Below are 25,736 nucleotides of genomic sequence, written 5' to 3'. Positions count from 1 at the left end.
GGCTTGAAATGAAAAACAACTTCCTCAAACTCCTCGGCCGGAACAGGACTGTTCTGATGATCTGCGTGGTTGGATGAGCTCACCCGTCTCAGCCGGTGACATCCCTGTGTTCCTCGGTTTAGGGTTTTAAAAGCTAGACTAGCTGCCTTTTTCGAGTCACACCAGAACTTTGAGCCAAACGTCCCCTGACATGGGGCTCCATCTTCACCCTTCTCACGTGATCGGCGGCGACACGCCCTGTGGTCTGTTCCCCCACAGGAAGGAGGCTGTAAGCGCTCCCGAAGATCGTGACCAGGAGTTGGTTTATGCCGGTCAGGACGCTGCATGGCGTGGGGGCTGGGCCGAGTCCTGCGGTTCCCACTCCAGGGACAGCAGCTTCCCTGTGTCTCCGTAGGGTTTTTTCCTGACACTAAATAATTTTTTAAAAATTTGTTTCAGAAATGAGCACGAAATGTAAGAGATGGTTTAATGTGAAAATCGAACTAACGAAACCTAATTTCATTTCTGTTTTTAAAAAAGAATAGATGGACCAGTTATAGTGGAAAGTATGAGAATGTGATATCGCTGCCCTGACCCTGTGGCCCCGTTGCGTGGGCGTCTCCAGCAAAGCGAAAGGTCCCGGTTCGATTCGCGGTGGTCCTCTCAGGACCACCCCCCCCACTTGGTGCCCCGGCCCTGTCCGGGCGCATACAAAAGGCAACGAGGTGTCCCCCACACATGGGTGTTTCTCTCCCTCTTCCTGCCTCCCTTCCCCTCTCTCTAAAAATAAAATCTTAAAAAAAAACGTACAATGGTTGAAACGGAGCTCCAGTTCCACGCGGGTTGCCGTGCCATTCCTACCCCCTCCCCGCCCTCGTTCGGCTTTGGGAGCGCTTTTCTTGTACATTAGTTTTAAGTACCCCCTGTCCTCTTCCAATAGGAAAACCGGGGTTCCATATGTGGACTCCAGCCGCTGTTAATCTGCAGACATTTTGTCCACGTTGCCAGAGGAGACACTCGGACGAAGGACCAGTGCCACGGAGTCCTTGTCTGGAGGAGTCACTGCCACGCGGGGCAACAGCCTACAAGGACGGCTCCGCGGGAGCCCAGTCGCCCCCACAGCCGCGCCCCTCCCGGGTCCCAGCTCGGCCGTCCATAGGAGGCCAACTCCGTCCCCCGCTTCCCCACCCCTAGGCGCTCAGGCCGGCCAGCGCACGGACCATGGCGGCCCGACAGGTGGGAGCAATGCCGGGCCAAGGGGCCACCCTGCCCCGCCCCGAGTTCAAGTAGGGGGACCGCCCAGCTTGTCTGGTCGCTGATTCGCGGGGCGGGAGGAAGGCCGGCGGTGATTGGTCGAGTCGGATGCCTCTCGGCGCGCGCGCCGCGGCCGCACCTTCTTCCGCGGCCGGGCCGGTGGGCGAACTCGATTGGTGGAGACGCGCAGCCCCTCCCACCAGGCGGGCCCGCCCCGCCCCGCCCCGGACGTCACTACCCGGCGTGCCTCGCGGTGCCTCCCCTCCGCCCGCTCATGTTTTGGCCGCCTCAAGATGGCTGTGCAGGAGTCGGCTGCTCAGCTCTCCATGACCCTGAAGGTGCAGGAGTACCCCACCCTCAAGGTGGGTCGGCGGGCGGGGCGACCGCGCCCGGCCGGAGCCGGCGGGCCACGGGGGGCCGGCCGCGGCCAGGGGCGCCGGGCGGAGTCTGGGGGCCGGACCTCCCGGGTCTGTCGGGTTCCGCGGGTGTGGGGTCGAGGGGTGCGGGTCTGCGAGTCCGGGGGGCCGGGCTCGCGAGGGTGGCGGGGTCTGGGGCCTGCGGGTCTTGGGTGGGGCGCAGGGTCCGGCGTCACGGGGCGGCGGGGCCCGCAGGAGTGGGGTCTACGGGGCGGGGTCTGCGGGCGTGGGGTCGCGGGGTCCTGGTCTGCGAGGTCCCGGGGGCCGGGCTTCCCGGGGCGGCGGTCTGGGGCCTGCGGATCCGAGGGGCCAGCCCTGCCCGGAGGGTGTGGTGAGTGGCCGCGGCTGCCCTGCGTGCGAGGGCTTCGTGGCAGGGCGGGGAGCGCGTCAGCCCGGCGCTGGCCTCGCCCTTCGGGGTCGGACTGTGGCCCCTGCATCCGCAGCGGCCTGAGCTGCCCCTGCGGCCGCCCCGGCGGGGGCAGGCGCGGCGGGGTCGCCGGCGGCCAGCCTGCGTGCCCTCCGGAAGCTCGGCGTCGGGAGGTGCCGTGCGTGGGCCCGCAGGCGCTGATCAGGGAGGCGGTGGGGAGAGCCCGTTCTGCCGGCTGTCAGCAAACCTGAAATACAGCCCTTGCCGCTGGGTTACCGGTTGGGTGACCTTGGATGGTCATTTAGCCAAGTCGCATTCCGTTGGAGTGAAATTGGCGTCGCTGTAGCAGGGCCTGTACTTGCTGCTTCTCTAGGGGGGAGAGGGTTTGCCGCTGCTCGACCCGCATGGGGCACCTGGGAGTAAGTTCCTGCAAAGGTCAAGGTCACAGCATTCCAGGGAGAGCCGGGGCTGGGCGTCACGGCCTGGATTCCCTCCCTGGGGCCCCGCGCCCCTCCGCGGTGGCGGGGGTGGTGGTGGGGGCTGTATGCCCCCTGTGGCCCCCAGTTGCTAGGGGACCTTGGGCCCTGAGATGTTTGCCCCCGTCACATGCAGGTGCTGTGAGCTCCGGTGTCACCTGGGTGTGAGACAGGGGCCAGGCCGCCTGCTGCAGCGTCGGCACAGGAGCATGGGTCCTGCTCTTTGATGCCGGAGGAGGTCTGGACAAAAGACCCCCAGGGTGTAGGGCCTCGGGCTGCCTGCAGAGGCCGGATCCCAAGCTGCCTGCGGCTTCACTGTGAAACACGGGAACAGTACCTGCTGGCCTGCGTCTCCCTCAGTCACCCTCAGGTTGTCATTTGAGCTGACAGACAAGGGTCAGAGGTCAGAACTGGTGGTTCCTCATCTTCGGTCCTCGCTGGTGAGGGTGAGAACGTCAGACTGGAGAGGGCTTCTCCTTCCAGCCCTTCTCTGCCGTTTCGTAATCCCGAGTGTGGCTGGACTTCCACAGTTGCTGAGTGGCTTTTGACTGGATTAGTCAAGGCCCCGGCTGGATGGCTCAGCTGGTTGGAGCATCGTCCTGCCCAGCTGCCAGGGCTGCGGGTTCGATCCCTTGTCAGGCCTCGGACAGGAGGCAGCCGGTGATGCATCAGTCCGTGTTTCCCTCCCTCTCCCTCGCTTCCTAAAGCCCATGAATAGGAATTAAAGAGAAATCATTGTGTGTCTATTCACACAGGTAAACAAATAGCATCGTGTTACTTCAAGTGAGCTTGCCAGGTGTTTAAAAAGTTTCACTTCTTTTTTAGATGATCTTAAAAATAGAATGCTTGCCGTCAGGAAGCTGCTTCCACCCCATGTCCTCCCAAGCTGTTTGGGTCCCATTTAGCAATCCCGTCACTGCTGGGGTAACTCCCTTCCCACGATGTTTTCAGGGCTGACTGCTGGTGGGAAGCCAGGACCCTTGGCTGGGGGTGTTGGTTGGCATAAGTGCAGCAGAACTCTCGCTGCAAGGGCTGGTGCTCAGCAGCTGTGGTCTGGGGTCGGAAGCGGGGCCCAGACCTGGGGCGCAGGGCCAGGGGCAGTGCCGACGAGGGAAGGAGCGGGTAGGGACAGCATCGCTGTGCTTCCCTGGTCCGCGGCTTGCGTCCTGCGCCCAGGGCCCAGATGTGATGGGAGGCCCCCCGCTTGCAGCCTCGGGCGGGTTCCTTCAGTCTCAGGGCCGGGGACCTGGAGGAGCTGGTGAGAGTGGAGCTGCGGCGAGGTGCTGTCGCCTGCTCTGACGTAGGCGCCATCCTCGCTGACACTGACCTGTGCGGGCGGATGGCATAGGCCTCTCCACCGCTGTGATGTGGGCCAGATGACTCGGAGGGGGCTCTGCACTGCAGGGCGTTCACAGCACCCTGGCGTCCACCCTCCATACTCCAGCGGTGCGGCCTCACGATGTCCCCAGACGTGGCCAGCTGTCCCTGGGGCAGCATCACCCCGCTTCATGGAACCTGTTTTTGCGTCCCTGTAAGGGGTGTGGGAACGCAGCGCCCCGGACTGGCCTGGCTGCATCCTTACCCTCACGTGCCCTTGGCTGTCGGGTGTGGCCAGGCCCCTCAGGCCTCCAGGGATGAGGAGGGGAGCACTTGGGTGCCAGGCCCACCACCTTGAACTGATTTTGTTTTTGTTTACTCTGATGACAAAAGTAATTTATGTTTATCGTTCTGCTCATCCCATTGATGTTTTGGTGTACTCCTATTCTTTTCCCTTCAGAGAGCTGAAGTCAATAGCATTTTCGGGACCTTCTTTATCCCACCGAAACCAGGTCGCCTGTGCAACCCAGGAGAAGGGGCCTGGTGTTGGTCATTGGCCTCCTGGGTCCAGGCCCGACTCCTCCCTGAGTCTCGCCTGGGTCCACCCCCCTCCTTGCCTGGAGCCCCATCTCAGCACCCCAGCTGGGGGGTCCCCACCCAGCCCAGCTCAGTCCCAGCTCCTCGCTGTCCTCCCCCCTCTCAAAGGGGCCAGGCTGGGAGTGCGGGTGTTCCTCTCACCTAGGTCATTCTCTGTGGGAATGTTTGATAATTTTGTGCTTTTAATCTGGTGACAGTGTTTTAACCAAGTTTCAAAGCCTGGGTTTGTACTTTTCACAGAATATGTGGGTGACAGTTACATGCCTTAAATGGTAACTTTCAGGGCGGTCCTCTGCCCTTGGCCTTGGCTGGCTTTGGGGAACATGGGGTCAGAGTGGAGCACTGGGGAGTGTGAGCTGCGGACTGAAGAAACGCCCTGGGCGGGGGCCACGGGCTGGGTCTCAGCTTCCTTCTGCTTTAGGTTTCCTGGCCCACGGAGTCAGGCGGCCATCCTGTGGTACAGACGCTGCTGCGCTCGGGCCCGTGGCACTGGACCTGTCACTTCCTCTCCCAGGCTGCCACCTGTCAGACCTTCGCAGTGCCGGGCTCCTGCCTGGGAGCCCCTAGACCCGCCAGACGCAGCGCGCAGGGGAAAGGCCGCCTTCTCTGAAAGCTGCACCCGCTGTGTGTGCTGACCCCTCGCTCTGGTCTCCCTCACCACTGGTCGGGTATTTGATGGCCCGGGCGGGACTCTGGGTGGCGTGTCCTCTGTGCTGGAGCGTGTGTGCCCGGCGTGTGCCTGGCGTGAGCCTGGGCCTTCCCCGGCAGCGCAGACCTGTTGAGGGAGGAATCCCGCTCACTGCTGGCGATTGTGTTTGAAAGTATTATTTTCAACTGTCAAGTGAAGAGAAGACGGGCTTTCTAACCCCCAGTTCTCTGTGACAGATGGGCTGAGCCTGGAGTTGCTACTCCCCAGCCCTGGGCCAACGGCAGCAGCGGCCAGCCGCCTGGCTTCAGGGGGTGGGCCGTGGTAGGCAAGCACGTCCGTCTGATCTCCTGTGACCCTCATGGCAGACCCGGACAGGGTCCTGTGGGTGCCTGACAGTGAGGCTGGGGGTGCAGGCTGAGGCTCGCCCTCCTCTAGCAGTTCTGGGAGAGCCCCCGGGCGCCTGGCATTGCGGGGGGTGCTGCGTGTCATGGAGAAAAGGACAGGCGAGGTCCCTGTCCTGGCGCAGCTCTGGTGGTGGGAGGGGGTTGTTGAACGAGTGGACGGGACTATTCAGACCCTTAATGAGCAGGGTGAAGTCGAGGCAGGTGTGGGTGGCAGGAGGCCGGGGACCTGCGGGGCGGTGTCAGCTGGTGGCCTTGGGGCTGTATCTGGGGAGAACCTCGTAGCTGTGTTGAAGTTTTGGCCACGTCACTGTGACTCAGGACGTCCCCTGCTGCCAGTCAGCAGGGACAGGAAGCCAGCGAGGGAGGTGGTGGCCAGCACCCCTTGCCCTGCTGGACATCACGGCCCGGCGGTCCCCCTGGGCTGTCCAGGGCCGGCCTCAGCACGGGTGCGCCGCCTGGCGGGCGTTTGTAGGTGTGTAACGTGTTTTAGAACCTTCACACTTGGAGAGCATTGTTTTGAAAACTTCCTGAAAAGAAGAATTATCCACTGTGTGAATAACTACAGGCTTATAGTCAGTGACCGAAGATTTCTACCTGGCCGTGCCCGCTGGCTGGGCAGGTGGTCTCGCCAACCCTTGGTTCCCCGCCACCTCCCCCGTCCTGTCCCCTCACACCACCCGCCTCTCCCGCCCCGCACCCACCCCTTCGAGTTGGTGCTCCAGTTCCCCGTCAGGTGGCTCTGACAGCCCCTCCTGGACCACGTCCTCCCACAACGCTGTGCTGTCTGCCCTCCGCCCCGTTTCCAGGAGCTCCGACCCCCTGGGGTGGCCTCCAGGCCCCCTCCCTGTCCGCTCCCTACGCCCCCTCCGCTGCCTTGGGACGTGGCCACAGTGGCCTCCCTGCTGCCGCTGGCGTGCCGGCGTGGTGCGTCCTCAGAGCCTCTGCGCTTGTTTGCTTTGCCCACAGTCCTTCCCCAGGTGTCCCTCTGGCTTCTTCCCTTCCCTGCTCTGGTCTTTGCTCCCGTGTCCCCTTCCCAGTGAGGTCACCCGCCCCGCCGCCACCACCTGCTCCTGCCTCCACTGGACACAGTGTCTGTTCCTTTGTGTCTCTCTCACCGTGGAGTTAGCATCACTGGGGAGGGCAGAGAACAGATAATCTGGAATTCACCAGACCATTCGACGTGATCCTGACCGTTTTGTCCAAAGCAGTGAGAACTGAAGTGGAAATCAACGTGACCGTTAGAGTGGGCGAAACGTCCATGTTTGCATGCCCGGAAAACGCAGGCCCCCTGGCCGGGGCACGATCACCATGAGTGAGGAAGGCCAGCGCAGCGCCTGGGCGCACGGTTGATGCCCCCGAGCCCGTCCCTCCTCTGCACCCAGCAGCAGCCCCCGAGGGTGCGGCCCTGGCAGGGCCCTGGACAGCAGGCCACTGGTTGCCCACCCACCCGAGGAGATGGGTGCTTCTAGCAGAGACGGAGGAAGCCCGGCGTTTCAGTTGGAAAACACCGGTCCCAGCTGTCCAGGTGCCCCCTGCATTGGTGTGTGTGCTTGGGTGTTTATCTGTAACAAGGGGGCAGCAGTGTGACCGGACATGAAGCGCTGAAGTACCAACCTGGTTGCAAAACGGCTGGCTTCCATGTGTGTCTCCTTACCTCGGAGAGGGAGGGAGGGAGGCGACGTGGGTGCCCACGCTGTCGTGTGCTGTGTTTGGTCTGTGAGCTGCCCCAGGCGAAGGGTCCTTGACCGCGTGGGCGACGGCCCGGCCTCCAGCATGCCAGTGGCTGTGGTCAGCGCCGTGCCGCGTGGGCTCGCCGGCTGGCTCAGGTGTGCGGCTCACGTGTTCCCCTTGCACTGCCCTCTCCACGAAGGACAGGTGTGATGTGGCTCCTGCAGAGCCGGCAGGTGGTGGCGGTCGATGGCGGAGCCCCAAGAGGATGGCCCCTCCTTGACTGGTGACAGGACACCCCTGGAAGGTGACCAGAGATATGTCCTTTTTCAAGGAGGCTGTTGAAAGTGAGGGCGTGTGAACCCCTTCTGTCCGTGGTGAGCCTCCCCCTGCGTGCGCTTGGGACGCTGGCGTAGGGCACACGGAGCCACCATGTTGGGAGGCTGTCCCATGGCCGCACCAGCACACACGGCGGCTCTCCAGGATGGAGAGGGTGCGCAGGGCTCAGGCCAGTCCTGCAGAAGGTGTCCTTGGCTCCGTGATAAGCACTGAGGAACCTCCCCGGAGGCTGCGTAATTGTGAAAGAGAAAAGCTCTGGTGCCTTTGGGGAATCCTTCCTTCCTGTGCTGGCGAGCGACAGAAAACAGCACTGGCCAGTGACAGCGCGTCTCGGGCAGCAGGCACCCACAGCCCACGCCGGGGCCGCAGGGGGTCATGTGGAGCTGGTGGGGTGCAGGTGTTTCATGGGGGCCCCAGCTGCGTGTTGGCCAGACTCCGTCTCAGTGATGAAAGCAGGAAGGACGTCTCTCTGGGTGTTGCTGACGGGGGAGAAGCGCTGAGGACGCGCCCGCGTGCTGGCTGAGGGGCCGGGGTCTTCAGAGCTGCCCCCAGCCGAGTCACGCAGATGAGACAGAATGAGAATATAGAAGCAAAGAACAAACTTTAAAAATCCTACGAAACAGAAAGCTGATTCAAATGGATGACAAAGATCCAAGGCCTCTCCTCCTCGTGGAGTGCTGGGCAGAGGCCCAGATGGAAAATGTGTGCAAGGAAAAGTGTGTTGAACTGAACCCCATAAAGTCGCTACTTTGTAGGTTAACAAACAGTGGCTGAACAGGCCTATAACATTTAAAGAGACTTTAAAAAACTGCGTAAAGAAAAGCCCTGGACCAGACAGCTTCACTGATGAATCCCATTACATGTTTAAAGAAGAATTAATATGGATCCCTGACAAACTTCCAAAAAATAAAAATGGAAGAAAATAGAAAGGAACACTTGCCAACTCATTCTTTGAGGCATTACTCTGATACCAAACCAGACCCAGGCATCGCAGGAAAACTACAGACCGTGTTCCGCGTGGGTGAACAGAGGCGCCCAAACCAGCAGCATGTGGAAAACGGGGTCCGACAGCAAGTGAGAGGCCGCCGCAGGGGCGCGGCGGGGTGCGGCCCCAGCCAGGACGGACCCGGCGCAGCGGCGCTGCGTGATGAACGCGCCGCGGGCCAGGAGCGGGGCAGAGCCTCCTCACCCAGTGCCGGTGTCCGTGCAGAGGCCAGGCACGAGGCGGTGTCCCTCCCTGCACTGCTCTCCGCGTGGTCCTGACTGAGGGGTCTGAGCAGGGTGGTCAGGGCAGGAAAAAGAAGTGAGAGCCATTCTGACTGAGAGGGAGGAGGCAGCCCCGGCTGCTGGGCTCAGTGGGTTGAGTGCTGGACTATGGACCGAGAGGTCGCCGGTTCGATTCCTGGTTAGGACACAGGCCTGGGTTGTGTGCCAGGTCCCCAGTGGTGGCGTGTGAGAGGGAACTGATTGATGTTTCTCTCACACATCATGTTTCTCTCCCTGTCTTCCTCCCTCCCTTCCTCTATGTGTAATGATAAATAAAGTCTTTAAAAATCATAAGGAACACATGTATTAGAACTGATACGCAGAATACAAGATCCATATATAACTTGTATGTCTGTACCCTAGAAATGAGGATCAAAAAGGAAATTGAAAAAAAAAAATTATTTACAATAGCACCAATAATAATAATATTAGTGAGAATGAAGGCTTACTGTAAAGACAGCAACACTCCTCAAATTGATCTACAGAGGCTGCATAGTCCATGGGACAATCACAGCTGGCTCTTTGGCAGAAATCGACAAGCCAGTCATGAAATTCCCATGGAAATGCAAGGGGCCCAGAACAGCTCGGGCTGTTGTAACAGCGTGCCAGGGACTGGGCGCAGCTCGGGAGGCTGGATGTCCGAGGTCGGTGCCGTGTGGTCGGCTCTGGTGAGGCCCCCCAGGTGCCAGCGGCCGACTTGGAGGCAGGTGGGTGCCCGTGGGTCCCTGCGTAGGGCACTGACCCGCTGCGGGAGGCGGCACCCTCGTGACTTAACCACCTCCAGAGACCTCTCACATGGGGGCTAGGATTTCAGCGTGAATCATGGGGGCTGCTCCCAGGACCCTCCACCTCCTGTCTCCGCGGATGTTCCTGCTGTAGGGGCCTCAGGGAGGTGGCTCCGGGGGTCTGTCTCCTCGTCTGGCTGACCTTCTTGCATTGAGTCCTCCAGCGTCCCCACACTGCAGCCTGCGTGGGGCTCAGGGTGCCCTCGTCTCGAGGCTGATGGCCACTCCCCTGCGTGGGACCATGCGTCTTTGCCCTGCATCCATAGCGGGACACGCAGGCTGCTGCACTCCTCTGCTCCTGTGAGGGACGCCCAGGGGACGCGGGGTGTGGCTGTCTCTCTGCGGCCATGCTCAGTCCTTGGACACAGTGGCCCCTCTGACGTTGTGGGTCTGAGCGGCACAGGTGCACGTGAATGTTTTCAGTAAACAGACAGTTGGCCCCTCGTATCCCCAGTGTCACATCCACAGTTTGACCAGCCTGAACTTGGAAATGGGATTTTCGCTCCGAGGTTGGGAATCCATGTATGCGGAGGGCAGACCGAAGCATACACACCTGTGCTGGGGTCGCTGCCCCCCTTCCCAGGATCAGCCTTCCAGGCGCCTGGCTGTGGGCTGCTGCATCACGCCCGTTGGTGAGGACCCTCCATCCTGTTCCCACAGCGGCTGCACCATTCATGTTCCCACCACAGTGCCCAGGCCCAGGCCCCCTGTCCCGCCAGCACGGGTGTCTGGGTGTGGACAGTGGCCGTCCTTGGGCGCGTGAGCCAAGGCTCCCTGTGGTTGTGACTCCCGTCCCTGTTGGTCGGCGATGCCGAGCCGGGCACCTCCTCACTCGCATGTCTCCTGTGAGACACAGGAATGTCAGTCCGAGGCCTTGGCCCATTTATTCGCTGTGTTGTCGTTCTTTGTATTCTGGTTATTGCACGCCAGTCTCCTATTCCTGGGCTGCCTTTCTGCTCTGGGTATTTTTTGTTTCTTGTGTTTTTTAGGTTTATATTTATTTTACTTTTAGAGGGAAAGGGAGGGAAAAAGAGAGAGAAACATCAATGTGTGGTTCCCTCTCCCATGCCCCCAACTGGGGACCTGGCCTGCAACCCAGGCTTGTGCCCTGACTGGGATTTGAACTGGCGACACTTTGGTTCACTGGCTGGGGCTCAATCCACTGAGCCACACCAGCCAGGATTTATTTACTGTTTTTAAAAAATTACAGTCTGTTATGTTTCTATTCGCATTATCCTTGTTTACTTAGGCAGTGTCTTTCCCTTTCAGGGTAGCTGCCCATGGCTTTTATTGGTTTCTGTCTTCACTGATGTTTATTGTATCTCCCATCATCTCACCTCGCTGACTTTGGTTTTTGGTTTGGCCGGGGCCTTTCTCTGAGTCCTTTTCCTCCTGGGAGGGTTGCGGGCACTGAACACGCAGCCCCACGCCTCTGAGAGCATTGCGAGTTCTCCCTCCTCCTTGAGTGGTAGTTTGCTGTGGTTTAGAATCTAGGGCATTTCTGAAATTCCATTCCTTCCCTTGGCAACAGCCCTCTGGGAAGGAGGAGCCAGAGCAGGAACTGTTGGTGACCAGCAGCAGCAGCAGGGTGGGTTTGGGGAGAGCAGGAGGGGCAGGGCCAGGAGCGCCCTGGGGCGGGAGGCAGAGGAGCAGCTGGCCCGAGAGGTGCCCAGGCTCAGCACATGGGGAGTGCAGGACGGGAACCCCAGGCGCTCCTCCTGGGGAGGGTGCTGGTCACACCCTCACCGCGGACACTCCCCAGGCCCTGGGCTTGAGCCAGACTGGCGGGTGGCAGACAAAGGGCCAAAAGCTCAGCCCTGGGGAGAGGCAGAGGGTACAGGCCCCGAGGGCTGAGTGCAGGGGATCTCACCCGGGAGGGGTGGTGGCAGGAAGTGCAGCCACAGCCACTGGAGGTGACAGAGTGGAGGTGGAGGGGCCCTGAGGTGACAGAGTGGACATTGTGAGACCCCAGGACGCGGGGCCCTCAGGTCCACGGCAGCTCTGTGGGGCGGGGGGGACCTGCACCAGATCCAGAGCGGTTTTTTTTTTTTTTTTAATTTTTTTATCACAAGATAAAAAAGCCCTGGCCAGGCGGCTCGGTTGCAGAGACGTCCTGTAGACCCAAAGGTTTCAGTTCAGTCCCCGGTCAGGGCACGTACCTAGGTTGCGGGTTGGATCCCTGGCTGGGACACACACCTAAGGCACCCGATCGATGCTGCTTTCCTGAGTTGATGTCTCTCTCTCTCTCTCTCATATCAGCAAATATGCCCTCGGGTGCTGACAAAAATAAAGTTAAAAAGTTAAATTTGACCTTAAAATATCAATTGCTATCCTGCGAACCAAAGGGTTGCCAGTTCGATTCCCAGTTAGGTCCCCAGTTGGGGGTATGCAAGAGTCAACCAAACAGGGATCTTTCTCTCCCTCTCTTTCTCTTTCTCTTCCTCTCTCTGAAAATTAGTAAATAAAATCTTTTAAAAAATCGGTTGTTAGGACTGGATACTGACGACAGCATAACCTGCTGCCTTTGGGGAAGAGCTGAGGGGGCCACCGTGCCAGGTGGTGGGGCTGGTGTCTCTCTTGTCTTTGGTCGGCTCGTGGGTTTGGGGGTGGTTTGTAGTTTTGCGTTGGTCTCTTCATCTGGGAACATGAGTGACCCTCCACTCACATACCGTCTTTTGTGGGTCTTGGTCAGGTTTAGAGGAGACATGTTTTTAGAGAGCCTGGACCCTAAGGGAGTGCCGTGCGGGGGGCCTACCATCCCACATGGGCCTGGCGGGTCTCAGTCCTTCTCCCTTCTCCAGGTGCCCTATGAGACACTGAATAAGCGCTTCCGAGCTGCGCAGAAGAACATTGACCGTGAGACAAGCCACGTCACCATGGTGGTGGCCGAGCTCGAGAAAACCCTGAGCAGCTGCCCTGCTGTAGACTCTGTGGTCAGCCTTCTGGACGGCGTGGTGGAGAAGCTCAGCGTCCTCAAGAGGAAGGTCGGTGCTGGTTCCACGCCTGCTGGCCCCTGGGCTGCCCGGGTTGTCCCGAGGAGAGGCTGTCACCTGTGTGGGCGGGACCACCTGGGGCTGGGCCGGCAGCTGCGGGAGAGCTGTGGGGAGCAGTCGCCCCCGCCCTGCTTTGCAGCCTCAGGCAGCCCCTCATCCCTGGGCCTCCTCCACAGGGTCCAGGCCCACATGGGCCCAGGAAGGGAGCAGGTTGATTTATAATTTTTAGAATTTCATCTCAAAACGGCACGTAGGGTTTCTTTTTTCTGGGAATGGTACATAGGGTGTTTGTACTAGTATGCTCACTGAGAACCCAAAAAGTGTGATATTTTACTGATTTTGTAAAAAAATCCTTACCTGGGGATGTTTATTGATTTTAGAGAGAGAGGACAGGGGAGAGAGAGAGCAAGAGGGAAAACACTGATTGGTTGCCTCCTATCTGCTGCAACTGGGAATCAACCCACAAGTTTGTGGCACATGGGACGGCGCTTTAATCACCTGAGCCACCCGGCCAAGGCAAAGGAGTGATATTTTAAAATACCTTGCTGAGCCCGGGCTGGTGTGGTCAGTGGACTGAGCCCCCGCCTGCGAACCAAAGGGTCGCCGGTTCGAGTCCCATTCAGGGCACAGGCCTGGGTTGTGGGCCATGTCCCCCGTGGGGACGTGTGAGAGGCAGCCGATTGCTGTTTCTCTTCCACGTCATGTTTCTCTCCCTTTCTCCCTCCTTTGCCCTTTCTCTAGAGATAAAGTCTTATAAGAAATAAAATAAAATACCTTACTGAGCTTTTTAAAACACTCCTGAGAAGCGAGGAATCCCCATGAGGGCAGAGGGCAGAGAGGAGCTGGGGGGCAGGTGCCCTAGCGGCTCCACACTCACGGGGGCCCCTCTAGGGGCGGGGCTGAGTGCGCAGGTTGGGCCTGAGCCGTCTGCCCTGGCGCAGGCGGTGGAGTCCATCCAGGCCGAGGACGAGAGCGCCAAGCTGTGCAAGCGCAGGATCGAGCACCTCAAGGAGCACAGCAGCGACCAGCCGGCAGCCGCCGGCCTGTGGAAGCGGAAGCGCATGGACCGCATGATGGTGGAGCACCTGCTGCGCTGCGGCTACTACAACACGGCCGTGAAGCTGGCGCGGCAGAGCGGCATCGAGGTGCGCCGGGGCGGCCGGGGCGCGGGCTCTGCGGGGCGCGGCGGTGGCAGCGGCAGGGACAGGCGAGTGCGCTCGCCTTCAGGTGGCAGCTGCCCCCCGCTGTGCCTGCCCACATTCAGGGCGCGTCACGACCCACGCGTGCGGGAGAAGCAGGTTCTGTGCAGGCCGCCTCGGAGCCCCGCCCCTCAGGGACGCTGCCCCCACCACGCCCCCTCCCCCGCCCCCTGTGGCTGAAATCGCACCCACGGCCGCGTGGCGCCCACCTGGGCCGGATGGGCCTCGGGCCCCCACTGCCGAGCTGTGTCCGCGTGCAGGATGCTGGCAGGTGCCCACAGCTTCTGGCTCTTGAGAGCGAGGTGGCCTTTTGTCCTGCGTGCGGTTCTCGTCCCAGAACGAGGAGAAACGCCCCCGGAAGTTTCCGTTTTCTTCTCGTGGCTCCCATCTTTCCTGGTGGCCGAGCGTCAGCCATTTCGCCCTCTGCTGCGGGGCCCTTTCTTGCTGGCTGTGCCCGACCTCTGGCGGGCGCCTATGTCCTGGGCGCCTGGCGCTGCCGGGGTCCCAGGGCTCAGGAGCTGCGGCCCCTCCCCTTCCCCCTGACCACGCCTTTGGAACATACGAAGATGAAGCAAGCCCTCGGGGGAGAGAAATCACAGAAAAGGAGGGAGGGGTTGCCGGAGAGTCCAGTCTTGTGGAGAGGGGCGGGGAGGGCGGCCTGGCCGCGAGCAGACTTCTCCGCGCCCGCGGGAGCTGGCCGGCACGGTGTGCGTGCGGTCCCTGCAGGGCGCCGAGCGGGTTTCGGGGAGCTGGTGCGGGGGTGCAAGGGTCCGGCGCTCTGAGCGTGCGCCGCTTCCTTTCCCCAAGGACTTAGTGAACATCGAGATGTTCCTGACGGCCAAAGAAGTGGAGGAGTCGCTGGAGAGGCGCGAGACCGCCACCTGCCTGGCCTGGTGCCACGACAACAAGTCCCGGCTGCGCAAGATGAAGGTGGGCGGGCCTGCGGGGCGGGGCCGCCGCTGCTTCCCAGGTCTTCGGTTCGGGTCGTCTGCTGGGCTTGCTGGGTTTGGTGTGGGTTTGGGGTGTTTCGGGTGCTGCGCCCTTGTCCGCGTTAGGGTGTGGACCGATGTTCCGAGCATGACGTTCCGAGGCAGCGAGGTGGTGACCTCGTGTAAGTGCATGGCGGCCGCTGCTGGGGTTGGGGCCGGCCGTCCCGCCACTGCATCGTCCGGGGACGCAGGGGGCCTGGGCGGAAGCTGCTGTTCCCTGCAGGGCGCAGGGCTCCAGGCCGGAGTGCTTGAACATGGCTCCTCCTGAGACCCGGCGCCGCGTTAGAAAGGGGCCCAGACGTGGTCCCAGTGCACACGTGCTTACGGACAGGTGTTTCCCCCACGGGGCTTGCAGAAATGTTCAATGTGCATTAACCCTCCCGCCTCCGTTAGAAAACGTTGTCTTCTGTTTTCTAAACCGAGCGCCTTCACCCCTCGGTTGAGTCTGTCGTGGGCACCTAGTGACCAGCCAAGGGTGACGCTCTCTGCCACTCAGGGCCGCCAAAGCGAGCATGACGCGAAGCCGGGACGGAAAAGTAGAGTGGCCAGTGGCTCCCCTAAAGAAAGTGAGGATCTTGGTATGGAAACCATAAAAGGAAAGCCAGAATTGGTACGTAACTCCCGCCCCGCTCCGCCCCCGCCCCGCCCCCAGCCGCACTGCTCGCAGGGCAGGAGCCGGAAGGAAACGGGCTTCCCGTCGCCAGAGCGTGTTCTGCAAGCCCGTGGCCTCCCCGACCCGCGGCTGCTTGGCGAGGGCGCGCCCACCTGGTGTGGGCAAGCGGGCGAGGCTGAACCCACAGGTGACCGTTGAACCTGGAAGAACGTAGTCACCCAGACGTGTGCTTGGAAGGTGTGCTAATGACGTGGCAACGTGCTTGTGACACGGACCAAACAAGTCAGGGTGCCTGACTGCCTCTCCAGCGTGTGTGCGTATGTGTGTGCACGTGAGCTCACGCACACGGTCCCACACGCAGGCCAGGAGGGGTGGGGAGCCTGGGGGCCACGCCAAGGCCAGCGGGATCCTGCTGCTCTCTCAGGACACTAGAGCAGAAGAGGAGCTTTGCGGCGTGTGTCTCACTCAGGGGGAAGGTGCCTCTGAAGTAGGGGCTGAGCCGAGTTGGTAGCCAGTGTTTTGCCTGGGCCTCCAGACCTGTGAGGAGTGTGGCCAGTGAGCTGGGACATGCCGTGTGTCTGTGGGAGTCGCAGGCAGGACAGGATATGGTCAGTGCTCAGTGCGCCTCGATCACCTAACCACGTGCCCCCGCGTACAGGCCGCCAGTCCCCTGCGCCTGGCCCGCAGTCAGTCCTCGCCCAGGAGTCGGTGGGTTCTGGCCGGCGTCAGGAGCAGTCGTGCCTGGGGTGATTGTTGTGAAGAAGAGAGACGTCCCTACGGCCCCTCAGCGGTGTGGTGGGAAGAGGCGGTGCAGGGTCTGCTGTGCTGGAAGGTGCTGCTGACGGGGCGAAGGGCCGACCGACTCAGTGGGCCTCGGCAGCGCGAGGACTGCCCTGGTTTCTTGCTGCAGCCGCTGGGGGCCCCACTGCTTTTAGACAGGATGCTGGGGGGCAGGTGGGTCTCTCCCCGCTTGTGTGTGCACACCTGCCACTCACCACAGGGCCCTGCCCACCCAGTTGGGTCAGGGAAAGGTCCACCCTGTGTGGGGGCCGGGGGACCCCGCTGGCTGTAACTGGTGTAGACATGCAGGGACCAGGTAAGTGACTGTACCTTTTTGCCTGTGGCGGGCAGCACATCAGGGCCTCCACCCCGTCTGTGGCGTGAGGACGGGCCTGAGCCGTGGGGCTGCGTGCAGCGGGAGGCTCGGGCGTGAGAAGCACGCATGGCCAGTGAACGTGTAGTTCGGGACACGTGGGGCTGTTGGCCCAGCCTGCTGTGGGGCAGCCTCCGTGCGCGCCCTGTGGGGCCTGGCTGCTGTAGACGCGGACTCTTGTACGTCAGTGTCACGCGGCCCTGTGCGTGGTGGGCAGGCTGTGTCCCTGACGCCACGTGGAAGGTCCTGCAGTTGAAACAGCTGCTCCTTCAGAGCAAGGTGGCTCCGCCTCCTGGGTGGCAGAAGTCAGCCTGCCTGCTTACTCACCCCTCAGCCGCACGGGTTTCAGCCCAAACTGGCTTGATACCACTAAGACCCCCAAGTGAGTGAGTGGGCGTCCGCGCCCCTCAGGGCCCCCCGTGCAGCCGCCGGGCTCGCGCCTCAGACGCGCGGGTGCCTCGTGCTCATCCCTCTGCTGGCTCTGCCTGGGTCTGGCCGCCGCCTGCCTGGGCCTTCAGACTGGCTGTCCCCTCTCCTGGACCGTCCTCCCAGCTGTTTGCGTGGCCCCAGTCAGTGTCCCAGCTCCCGCACACACCCCTGCTTGTGTTCATGTCAGGTGTCGCCTGCTGGCCTCTCCTCCCACCAGGTGCCAGGAGTCGGGCCTCAGCTCAGGGACTGGCCTGCCTTCCCCCAGCAGCCCCTGTTACAGTGGGACAGACTAGCAGGTCAGGGCATTTGTCACTTGGATGCTGTGACTCTGAGGCCAGTGGAGGCAAGGCCCCGGGGACCGAGAAGGGGGTGCAGTTAAAGGGCTCAGTGCAGAGTGGCAGTCCCCTAGTACCGTGTGGGCACTGCTTCCCTTGGGACACTGTCTCACACACTTGGAATTGTTGGTGGCTTCTGGCTGCTTCTCACCCAAGGTCGCCCCTGTAGGGCTGCCCAGCCGTCCCCCAGGTGCTGCGCCCGCCACATCTGGCCAGAAGGCTGGGCCCACAGACCCAGGAGTTGGTGGGCTGCGGGCTGCAGTGAGGGTCCGGGTGTCAGACCCGCCCTGGGGGCCTCGAGCCGCTCTGGTGAGCGCCATGCGCAGCAGCAGGCCGGTGCAGGGCCGTGGGGGTGGCGGCCCCACGGAGCTGCCCTCTAAGCCACAGTCTCTTTCTTCATCCTCAGAGCTGCCTGGAGTTCAGCCTCAGAATTCAGGAGTTCATCGAGCTCATCCGGCAGAACAAGAGGCTGGATGCTGTGAGGTGCGCAGCGAGATGGGCGTACGGTTCTTGGTCAGGGCGAGGCCTGGGTCCTCACAGTCCAGAGTCCCAGGCCGTCCTGACTGCTGGGCCTGCCCAGAGAGGGCAGCCGGCCTCGGTCACTGCAGGAGGGTGGGACAGGAGGCCTGGGGGACGAGCTCTCAGCTCCTTCTCAGGAGCCCCCCACGGGTTGCCTGGCCCCTGCTGGTCCCATGTCCTCAGGCCAGAGGTGGGGGTGGGGTATCTCTTATGGTCATTGGATAGAGCTACACAGTGTCCAGGGCTCCTGGGCCCGTCCTTGGGGCAGAACAGGGACATGGGCTGTCTCTCCTGCTCAGCTTCGTGAGGTGCATGGTGTCCCCAGACAAGCGCCCCTGGGGAAGGGGGGTGTCAGCCTTCGCTGGTGCTACCACAGGGCAGAGATGGACCCTGGATCGTGGGTGTCCTGCTGCCCCTTGGTTCCCGCCTGGCTTGATCTGTGTTCTGGGCTGGGATGCACACCGTGGCGCAGTGAGCGAGGGCCGTGCGAGTGGCCCCCAGGCTCAGCTTCTCTGCAGGGGCTCGTCCTGCCGACCCCCCAGTGCCGACTCGGTTCTGCTGCCTCCGGCTGCCGAGGGACAGTGCTGGCCCGGGGTGGGGTGCTCTGGGCTCAGGGTGGACTGGGGCATCCATGAGGCAGGTGGGCTCTGGTGACAGAGGGAACCTTTGGAGAGGAGGTGGCTGTGCGGGCATGGGAACCCAGCGTCCCTGAGCCCAGTAGCTCCCATGTGTGCCTTGGCTCTCCTGGAGTGGGGATGGGCATTTGCTGCAAACTGGGGGGCTGCCTGTTTGTACCCGGGGTCCGGGTATGGTAAGTGCCTTTGGGGTTTGGTTCGTGCACAGCAGGGCCACTGGAAGGGCTCATGGCAGGGCACCTGTCTCCAGGTGTTTTGTGTGGGATTCTGTGCCTGGTGCATCTCATTGTCCCTGTCCCTGTCCCCTCTAGGTGTTGGACTTAACTCTGCTTCCACGCATCTGGGTGGGGATCAGGCCCCTGGTGAGCTGAGTTCCCAGCAGACCCCAGCCCAGGTCACTGAGTGTGGACTGAACTCAGATTCTTAAAGATGAAATGCAGACTTAGATGAACCAAAATGTTGTCTTCTAGACACGCGAGGAAGCACTTCAGTCAGGCCGAGGGGAGCCAGCTGGATGAAGTCCGCCAGGTCATGGGCATGCTGGCCTTCCCGCCAGACACACACATCTCCCCCTACAAGGTAACTGCGCTGCTGGGGCCCTCACCTGCCCAGCAGCCTTTCCCGTGTGTCCCCTGCCACTGCTGAGTGGGGAGCAGGAGAGTCCTCTGAGCCCCGCGCCTTCCCAGCCTCCGCCTCCTCTCCCAGGACCTGCTAGACCCCGCCCGGTGGAGGATGCTGATCCAGCAGTTCCGCTACGACAACTACCGGCTGCACCAGCTGGGGAACAGCTCTGTGTTCACCCTCACCCTGCAGGCCGGCCTCTCGGCCATAAAGACTCCGTATCCTTCTGGGCTCGCGTCCGTGGCCCTGCCTCCCTGACCTCTGCCCTCACTGTGGTGTGCGATCCCTGTGCTGACGCCGCTGCACACCGCACGTCCACGGGGAGCAGCCGGGACCTGAGCCGCTCCGAGTGGCTTTCCCGCGGGATTCCTGAGAACCCTGCCGAGCATCGGCTGCTCCGCACCAGAGGTGGCCGTGTCTCCGCAGAGCACAGCCCCGCCGTGGCCAGAGAGCTGGCACTCTGACCCGGAATCTCTGGCTTCCTCCCGAGTGTCCCATGGGGTCCCCTCTAGGACCCCATCAGCTCTGTTTGCCTCTTGCTTGTCATCTGGTGCTGCGCACACGGGCCAGGCCTCACTGGTGATGGGCCAGGGGACTGTCCCCGGGCCTGCATTGAGTGCTCTCGTGAGGAAGAACTTGTTGATAGCTGGCAGCCTTTCTGAAGTCCCCAGGAAGGTGGCAGCTCACACGGCCCTCGCCTGTCCTGCGGTGGGGCGGGCCACGCCATGCAGGACTGGGTGGCGCGCGTGTCTGCTGCTCTTCTGTGCCGGGAGGGGCCTGGCTGGGGGCTCTGGCTGTGCCCTGCCAGGCGCAGTGATTTCTTTGCCTTGGAAGAGAAACTGCTTGTTTTCTGCCCGGTGCCTGCGTGGCAGAGGGGCCCCCATGCCCCTGGTCTTCCCCTGGAGCTGTGACCCTGTGGCCCTTCCTTAACCCGAGGCGCAGGCAGTGCTACAAGGAGGATGGCAGCTCCAAGAGCCCTGACTGCCCCGTGTGCAGCCGCTCCCTGAACAAGCTCGCGCAGCCCCTGCCCATGGCGCACTGCGCCAACTCCCGCCTGGTCTGCAAGATCTCGGGCGACGTGATGAACGAGAACAACCCGCCCATGATGCTGCCCAATGGCTACGTCTACGGCTACAACGTGAGGGGCCGGGGTGGGGGCCGCGGGCGGGGCGCTGACAGCCGGTCCTTCGGGAGGTGACTCAGCAAAGCAAGGCAGCTCACTCCCTGACGGCTCGTTACGTGGTCTGGCTTAATGCTCTTGTCTTCTCTTCCAGTCTCTGCTCTCTATCCGTCAAGATGATAAGGTCGTGTGCCCGAGAACCAAAGAGGTCTTCCACTTCTCACAAGCCGAGAAGGTGTACATCATGTAGGCCCGCGCCTGCGTGCGGCGGGGTTTCTGTCCCTTGCGACCAAAGATCCGTGAGCAACGCAGACGCTTAGGAGGAGAGGAAGGGAGAGTGAACGGGCTTGTGCTTGGAAACCACACTTTGATCGTAGGATTTTGTAACGTGAGCCAACTGGCTGATGCTTCTGGAAAGGGCTTGACACTGAGGGGAACTCGGGGATGTGGCAGGAACAGCTCTGTTACTGACAGCGAGCCCTGGGGAGCAGATGGGTCCTGCGGGGCGGCCTGGAGCGGTGACAGCTACGCCGGGTCACTTGGAGCCCCAGGAGCGTGGACTCCCCACGGCATGTGCGCCCATGGGACCCGCTGGACCGAGTCAGCCAGGCCTTGCGGGGGTCCCATCACTCGGCTCTGTGCTGTTGGTCACAGAAACGAGCAGTCCAGCCGCGTGACCATGACGACCTGGGATCAAGTGATCGTTGTAGCCGCTGCCACCCCATAGAGGTTTGTACTTAGTGCTCATTTTGCATGTGGATGTCGCTTAGCTAATAAACTGTACATGTAAAACATGTTAATAAAAGGGTTTTCTATTTCTCCTCCCGTGTGAGGCAGAAGCTGCTGTGCATTGACACCTCAGTGCCCGCTGTCCTGCCCGTTAGTCCGGAGCACGGAGGGCGGGCCCTTCGGCAGCCACTGGGGTCCCTGGGGGCGTCTGGAGAACGCGTCCCCTGCCGAGCAGTACACCTGTCCAGGTGCCCAACCACCAACAGGGCCCTTCACACACTCAGAGCCACCTGCTGAACTAAGAAACGGAGCAGTGGCCTCGTCCCCTCCCCACGGCAGCCCAGGCCTTTGCCGAGAAGTTGCCAGGCAGGGTCTGGGCGCCAGGCCACATGCCATCTGGCCCACCCCAGTCGGCACACACCGGGAACCGGGGGTGCTGCGGGGCAGGGCTGCATGGAGGCTCAGGTCGGACTCCCTGGTGACGGGCCCTGCCCTCTGCATCAGCCCCAGGGGCTGCCCAGCCTGCTTTCCCAAGTCCCTCTTAATTTATACCTTCTGTTGCTGTGGCCGAAGGGCGGGCTCAGGTGCCGCTGGAGACCACGCACCTGGTGACCGCGGGACGCTGGGGCTTCAGGAAGCCAGCCCTGTGCCCGGTGCCCCACCCTGACATGCTCACTGTTGTTAGCTTCTGTCTGCGCCGCCTCTTAACAGACGGTCTCCCCAGCCCTCCCCAGCCACCCCGGGCCTCCTCACCCCATGGGACGCACGTCCTGCTCTTCGGCTGCGTTCCAGCCCCCACCCTTGGGTGCTGGCCACCCTCTCCCTGAAAACTTTGCCCAGGACCACATCCCAGAGAGGTGATAGCCCATGGACCATTACCATCCTCTACTTTGGGGGAGCAACGCATGGCAGCACCACCCGGGTGACGCTGTGTGCAGACAGGCCCACACACACACACGGGCCCTGGTGGCTATCTGCGCCACGTGTGCCCTTGGGGCTCCTGGCCAGGCTGGGCCACAGGCTGCTGTGAGCAGGCATCTGAGCGCCCCATGGAGCTCACCCCTCAGGCCTGTCCTTCGCTTCTTCCCTTCTTATCAAAGTAAACAGGCCCCCATTTCCACCCAGACCGGTCCAGCCTAAGGGGCCCAGGGCCTCTGCCAGTCAGCATCCCTGCAGGGGTGGGTCACTGTCACGGTGGCTCAGCCGGTTCTCAACCCTTGTGGACACGAAATGGCAGTGCAGCTCCTGATGGCGGTCAGGGTCGGCCCGAGCCTGTCCTCTCACTGCCGGGTAGCGCCCACTGGCGACATCACAGTGATCACCCGTCTGCAGGTGGCAGGCACGGCTCACACTCACCTGCAGGGACTTTGAACACAGCTGGCTGGAGCCAGGTGCCTGCGGCACATCCTTGCCAGCTGGGCACCTGCCTTGCAATCCCAGCCTGTCAGCCATCAGCTCCCGGTGGGGTTCTGATTGTGGTCAAGACTGTACGCTGACACACAGACCTGAGACAATTCGGTGAGTTTTGATAAATGTGGACACATAATCCCCAAGTCCAGCCGGAGTACTCCCAGACCCCAGAAAACGTCACCATGACTCCCCCAGACCGGCCACATGCCACCCAGCCGGCGACGGTCGGTCAGTCACTGCAACACCAGCTCTGCCCTGCTGGGCACCCCTGGGTCTCACTCAGCAAGCCCTGAGCCCGTCAGGCCCGCGCAGCTGTCACCTGTGCCTTGCTGAGGAGTGACGTTCACCCAGTCTTTGTGATGGACGTTTGGTTTGTTTCCAGGTTTTGCCTGTGATGCACGCATGTCTTTGTGGACGGTGCCTTCCCTCCTGAGCTGTGGTGCTGCTTGCTCCACGTTCAACTTGACAGGCCTGCGTTCTCCCAGCGTGGCGGCAGTGCAGGGGGCTCCTGAGCCACACCTGCCCGCCCACGGGGCGGCCCCTCGTACGGGCCGCGTCTGTGGCACCGCAGGGCCTCCGGGCGGAGCCTGCAGTCTCCCAGCTGCTGACCACACCCAGCTCCTTCTGGTGAGCTGACTGCGTCACTCATCTACCCGCCCCTTTCTGGTTGGATTACCCATTTTTTCTTGATTTGTAGGAATCTCTAGATATTCTGGATACAGATCTGTCGTCAGATATTTTACTCTATGGACAGTTCATTTAATGGGCAGAAGTTTTCATGTTAGTAAAGTTTAATTTAGCGATTTTTTCTTTCATTATTACTTTAAATATTTTGGGAAAGTCTGCTTTCAAATTTTTTGTTTTTTTTATTTAGTAGGAGGGGAAGGGAGGGAGAGAGAGAGAAACATCAGTGTGTAGTTCCCTCTCCTATGCCCCCAACTGGGGACCTGGCCCGCAACCCAGGCCTGTGCCCTGACTGGGAATCGAACCGGTGACCTTTTGGTTTGGAGGCCGGCGCTCAATCCACTGAGCCACACCAGCTAAGGCTAATTTTTTTAACTTTTATTTTTGGCAGAATTTTATGGTTTTATTGACACAAATACAATATGTACACAATCCGTCTTTCATTTTCTTGGCAGCGCAGCCTGGCATTGGGATTGGTGACTCTGATGGCCAACTGGGCTGCTCTTTCCACAGTGGCTCTGCGGTTCTTTGAGGGGACGCTGTGAGCAATCTCAGCGCAGTGACATTTGCTGCACATCAGCAGCACTTCAGGCTCCTTGGCGTTGTGGACCAGGAACTTCTGGAAGCCACTGGGCAGCAGGCACTTTGTTGCTCCCAATGCTGGGCATTAAGATCTGGCCCCTAAATCTTCTGCGACCCTCCTGTCAATGTCTGGGTTTCCGCCAGTCCCGCTTCATTTTGACAGTTTGGTCTGACTGGTGCCAGATGAACTACTGGGTCCTCTTTTTGACAGTCTTGGGTTTCACTGGGGTCTGAGCATCCATGGTGCCAATGAAGAGATGGCTGCCTCCTCCATAGGCAGTGCCAAGGAAGAGCACTTTTATTTTTTAACGCCTTTCTGTGCTCTGAGTAGTACGTGCCATTGAAGGTCACAATGACTCTTAGATCTTGTAGGAGATTCAGGTTCAGCTTTTATGCTGAGGTCTGTGACCCATCACAGGCCAGCCGTGTGTTGCGGGGAGAGAAGTCATTTGTTGAAGACTTTATTCTTCCCTGCTGGATAACATGGCTTCTTTGTTAACAAAGTCCCGCTGTGTCTTCTGGGCCTGTGCCTGCATGTTCTGTCCTGGGCCACCTCCGCAGGGTTGTCCCCACACCAGCACCGCAGGATGCCAGCCACTGTAGCTCTGAAGTCAGCCTCGAATGGGAGTATGAGTGCCTTTTACAATACTTATTTTCTGCTTTTCCAAAGTTGTTTTGGCTTTTCTAGCTCCCCTACATTTCCACCTACATTTTAGAATTAGCTTGTAAATGTCTTAAAAAGCCTGGGATTTTAATTGGGATTAACTGAACCCACAGATCAGCGTGGGACTGTCAGTGTATTCAGGCAGCCAGCATGGCAGAAGCTGTTTCCTCAGCTCTGAGGGCCAGGAGTCCAAGGTCAAGGTGCCTGCATGGCTGGCCGCTGGTGAGGCCTCTGTTCCCAGGGGGCAGGGAGAGTGCCACTGGCTCTTACTACACAGACACCAGCCCCATGGGGTCCGGGCTCCACCCTCATGCCCTCATCTAACCTCAATTACTTCCACATACAGCCATGGGGAGGGGGCACAACTGAGTCCATAACAGGGACTTAAAAACCTTGACTGGTGTGGCTGTTGGCTGGGTGTTGTCCTGCAAAGTGGAAGGCCACACTATAGGGTTTGGTTCCCAGTCGGGTCAGGTACGAGGCAGCTGACCGATGTTTCTCTCCCTGTATTTCTCCCTCCCTTTCCCCACTTGAAAGAAAGAAGTAAAACACATTGACAGCTCTGAGTCCTCCAATTTGTGGGCACAGAACGTCTCTCTGTGGACTCAGCGCTTTTTGACACAGTTCTCTGCACTCGTTCTCAGGGCATGTGTTTCCTTAACTCTAAATACATGATGGTTTTTAATGCTACTGCAAACACAATTTTTAAATTTAACTTCTCAGTCTGTTCCCAGATGGTAACACATATAATTGGTTTTGTACGCTGATCTGGTGTCCTGGGACATTACTAACCTCACTCCATACGTCTAGTACCTCCTTCGTAAATTTTAAAGTCTCTGGCCATCCAGACATACCATCCAAAGTCCCTGCTCCTGTCTACACCCTTTTCTCGTCCTTTCCCACGGTAACAGCTGAGCCCCAGCACACGGGGCATGGAGGGTGACCACAGGCGTTGCCTGGGCTTGTGTGCGTGGACTGTGTCCTGGCAGGTTTTCCAACCCGTCCATCAGGGGGAGGACATTTGCTTCCCGTTTCCTAAGTCCTTGTGGACGGAGGCCGAGTTTAGTTGAACACGCTTCTCTTCACTGGCGATGTTTCCACGGTGACGACCTGCATGGTTAGCCCCTGCATTTGCGAGGAAACCCCGGGCGGGTGCCGTCGTATTCTGCGTGTCTCTGGACCCTGAGCTCGTCAGCAGCCAGGCGCCCTGCGCACCGGCCCCGTCTGCAGACTTGCCTTTCTGGATGTTTCATATAAATGCAGCCCTCTTGGCCTCTCGTCTGGCTTCCTTCACTTATGGTAACGGTTTAAGGCACAAGGAAATGCATTTTGTCATCCACCTGTGATGCAGACTTGCATGTCCCACCTTTGGCCTCTCAGAGCAGAGCTGCTGTGGCCGTGTGTCTGTGCTGCCGTCCTGTTCCGCTGTCACTCCAGGTCCTAGGAAACATCCAGTCTGCTGCGTGAGCGCCCAGACCCAGAGAGACCAGGGCACCTGGGGTGAAGCAGGCCTTCCTGAGGAAGGCAGAGGCGACATCTGGAGG

General features: G+C 60.6%; 1 protein-coding gene across 3 annotated transcripts; it reads left to right on the top strand.

The window, feature by feature from the left end:
- The first annotated feature begins 1,483 nt into the window (after nucleotides 1-1,483).
- On the top strand, nucleotides 1,484-20,659 carry MAEA (macrophage erythroblast attacher, E3 ubiquitin ligase). Of its 3 annotated transcripts, XM_090267187.1 has the most exons (10): nucleotides 1,485-1,595; nucleotides 12,319-12,501; nucleotides 13,452-13,655; nucleotides 14,517-14,639; nucleotides 15,195-15,308; nucleotides 17,635-17,711; nucleotides 18,853-18,961; nucleotides 19,088-19,221; nucleotides 19,946-20,141; nucleotides 20,278-20,659. In XM_090267187.1, the coding sequence occupies exons 1-10, from the start codon at nucleotides 1,527-1,529 to the stop codon at nucleotides 20,371-20,373; spliced, it is 1,305 nt and encodes a 434-aa protein (XP_090123313.1). In that variant the 5' UTR covers nucleotides 1,485-1,526; the 3' UTR covers nucleotides 20,374-20,659. The 3 variants fall into 3 exon arrangements, with proteins under 3 accessions (XP_090123315.1, XP_090123313.1, XP_090123314.1); XM_090267189.1 differs by lacking the exon at nucleotides 20,278-20,659 and having other exon boundaries at nucleotides 1,484-1,595; nucleotides 19,069-19,221; nucleotides 19,946-20,057; XM_090267188.1 differs by lacking the exon at nucleotides 15,195-15,308.
- The last annotated feature ends 5,077 nt before the right edge of the window (nucleotides 20,660-25,736 follow it).

Source organism: Furipterus horrens, unplaced genomic scaffold (genome assembly GCF_987537825.1).
Source record: "Furipterus horrens unplaced genomic scaffold, mFurHor1.1.pri manual_scaffold_2, whole genome shotgun sequence".
Classification (NCBI taxonomy): Eukaryota; Metazoa; Chordata; class Mammalia; order Chiroptera; family Furipteridae; genus Furipterus; species Furipterus horrens.
This window is presented reverse-complemented; position numbering and strand designations above follow the sequence as displayed.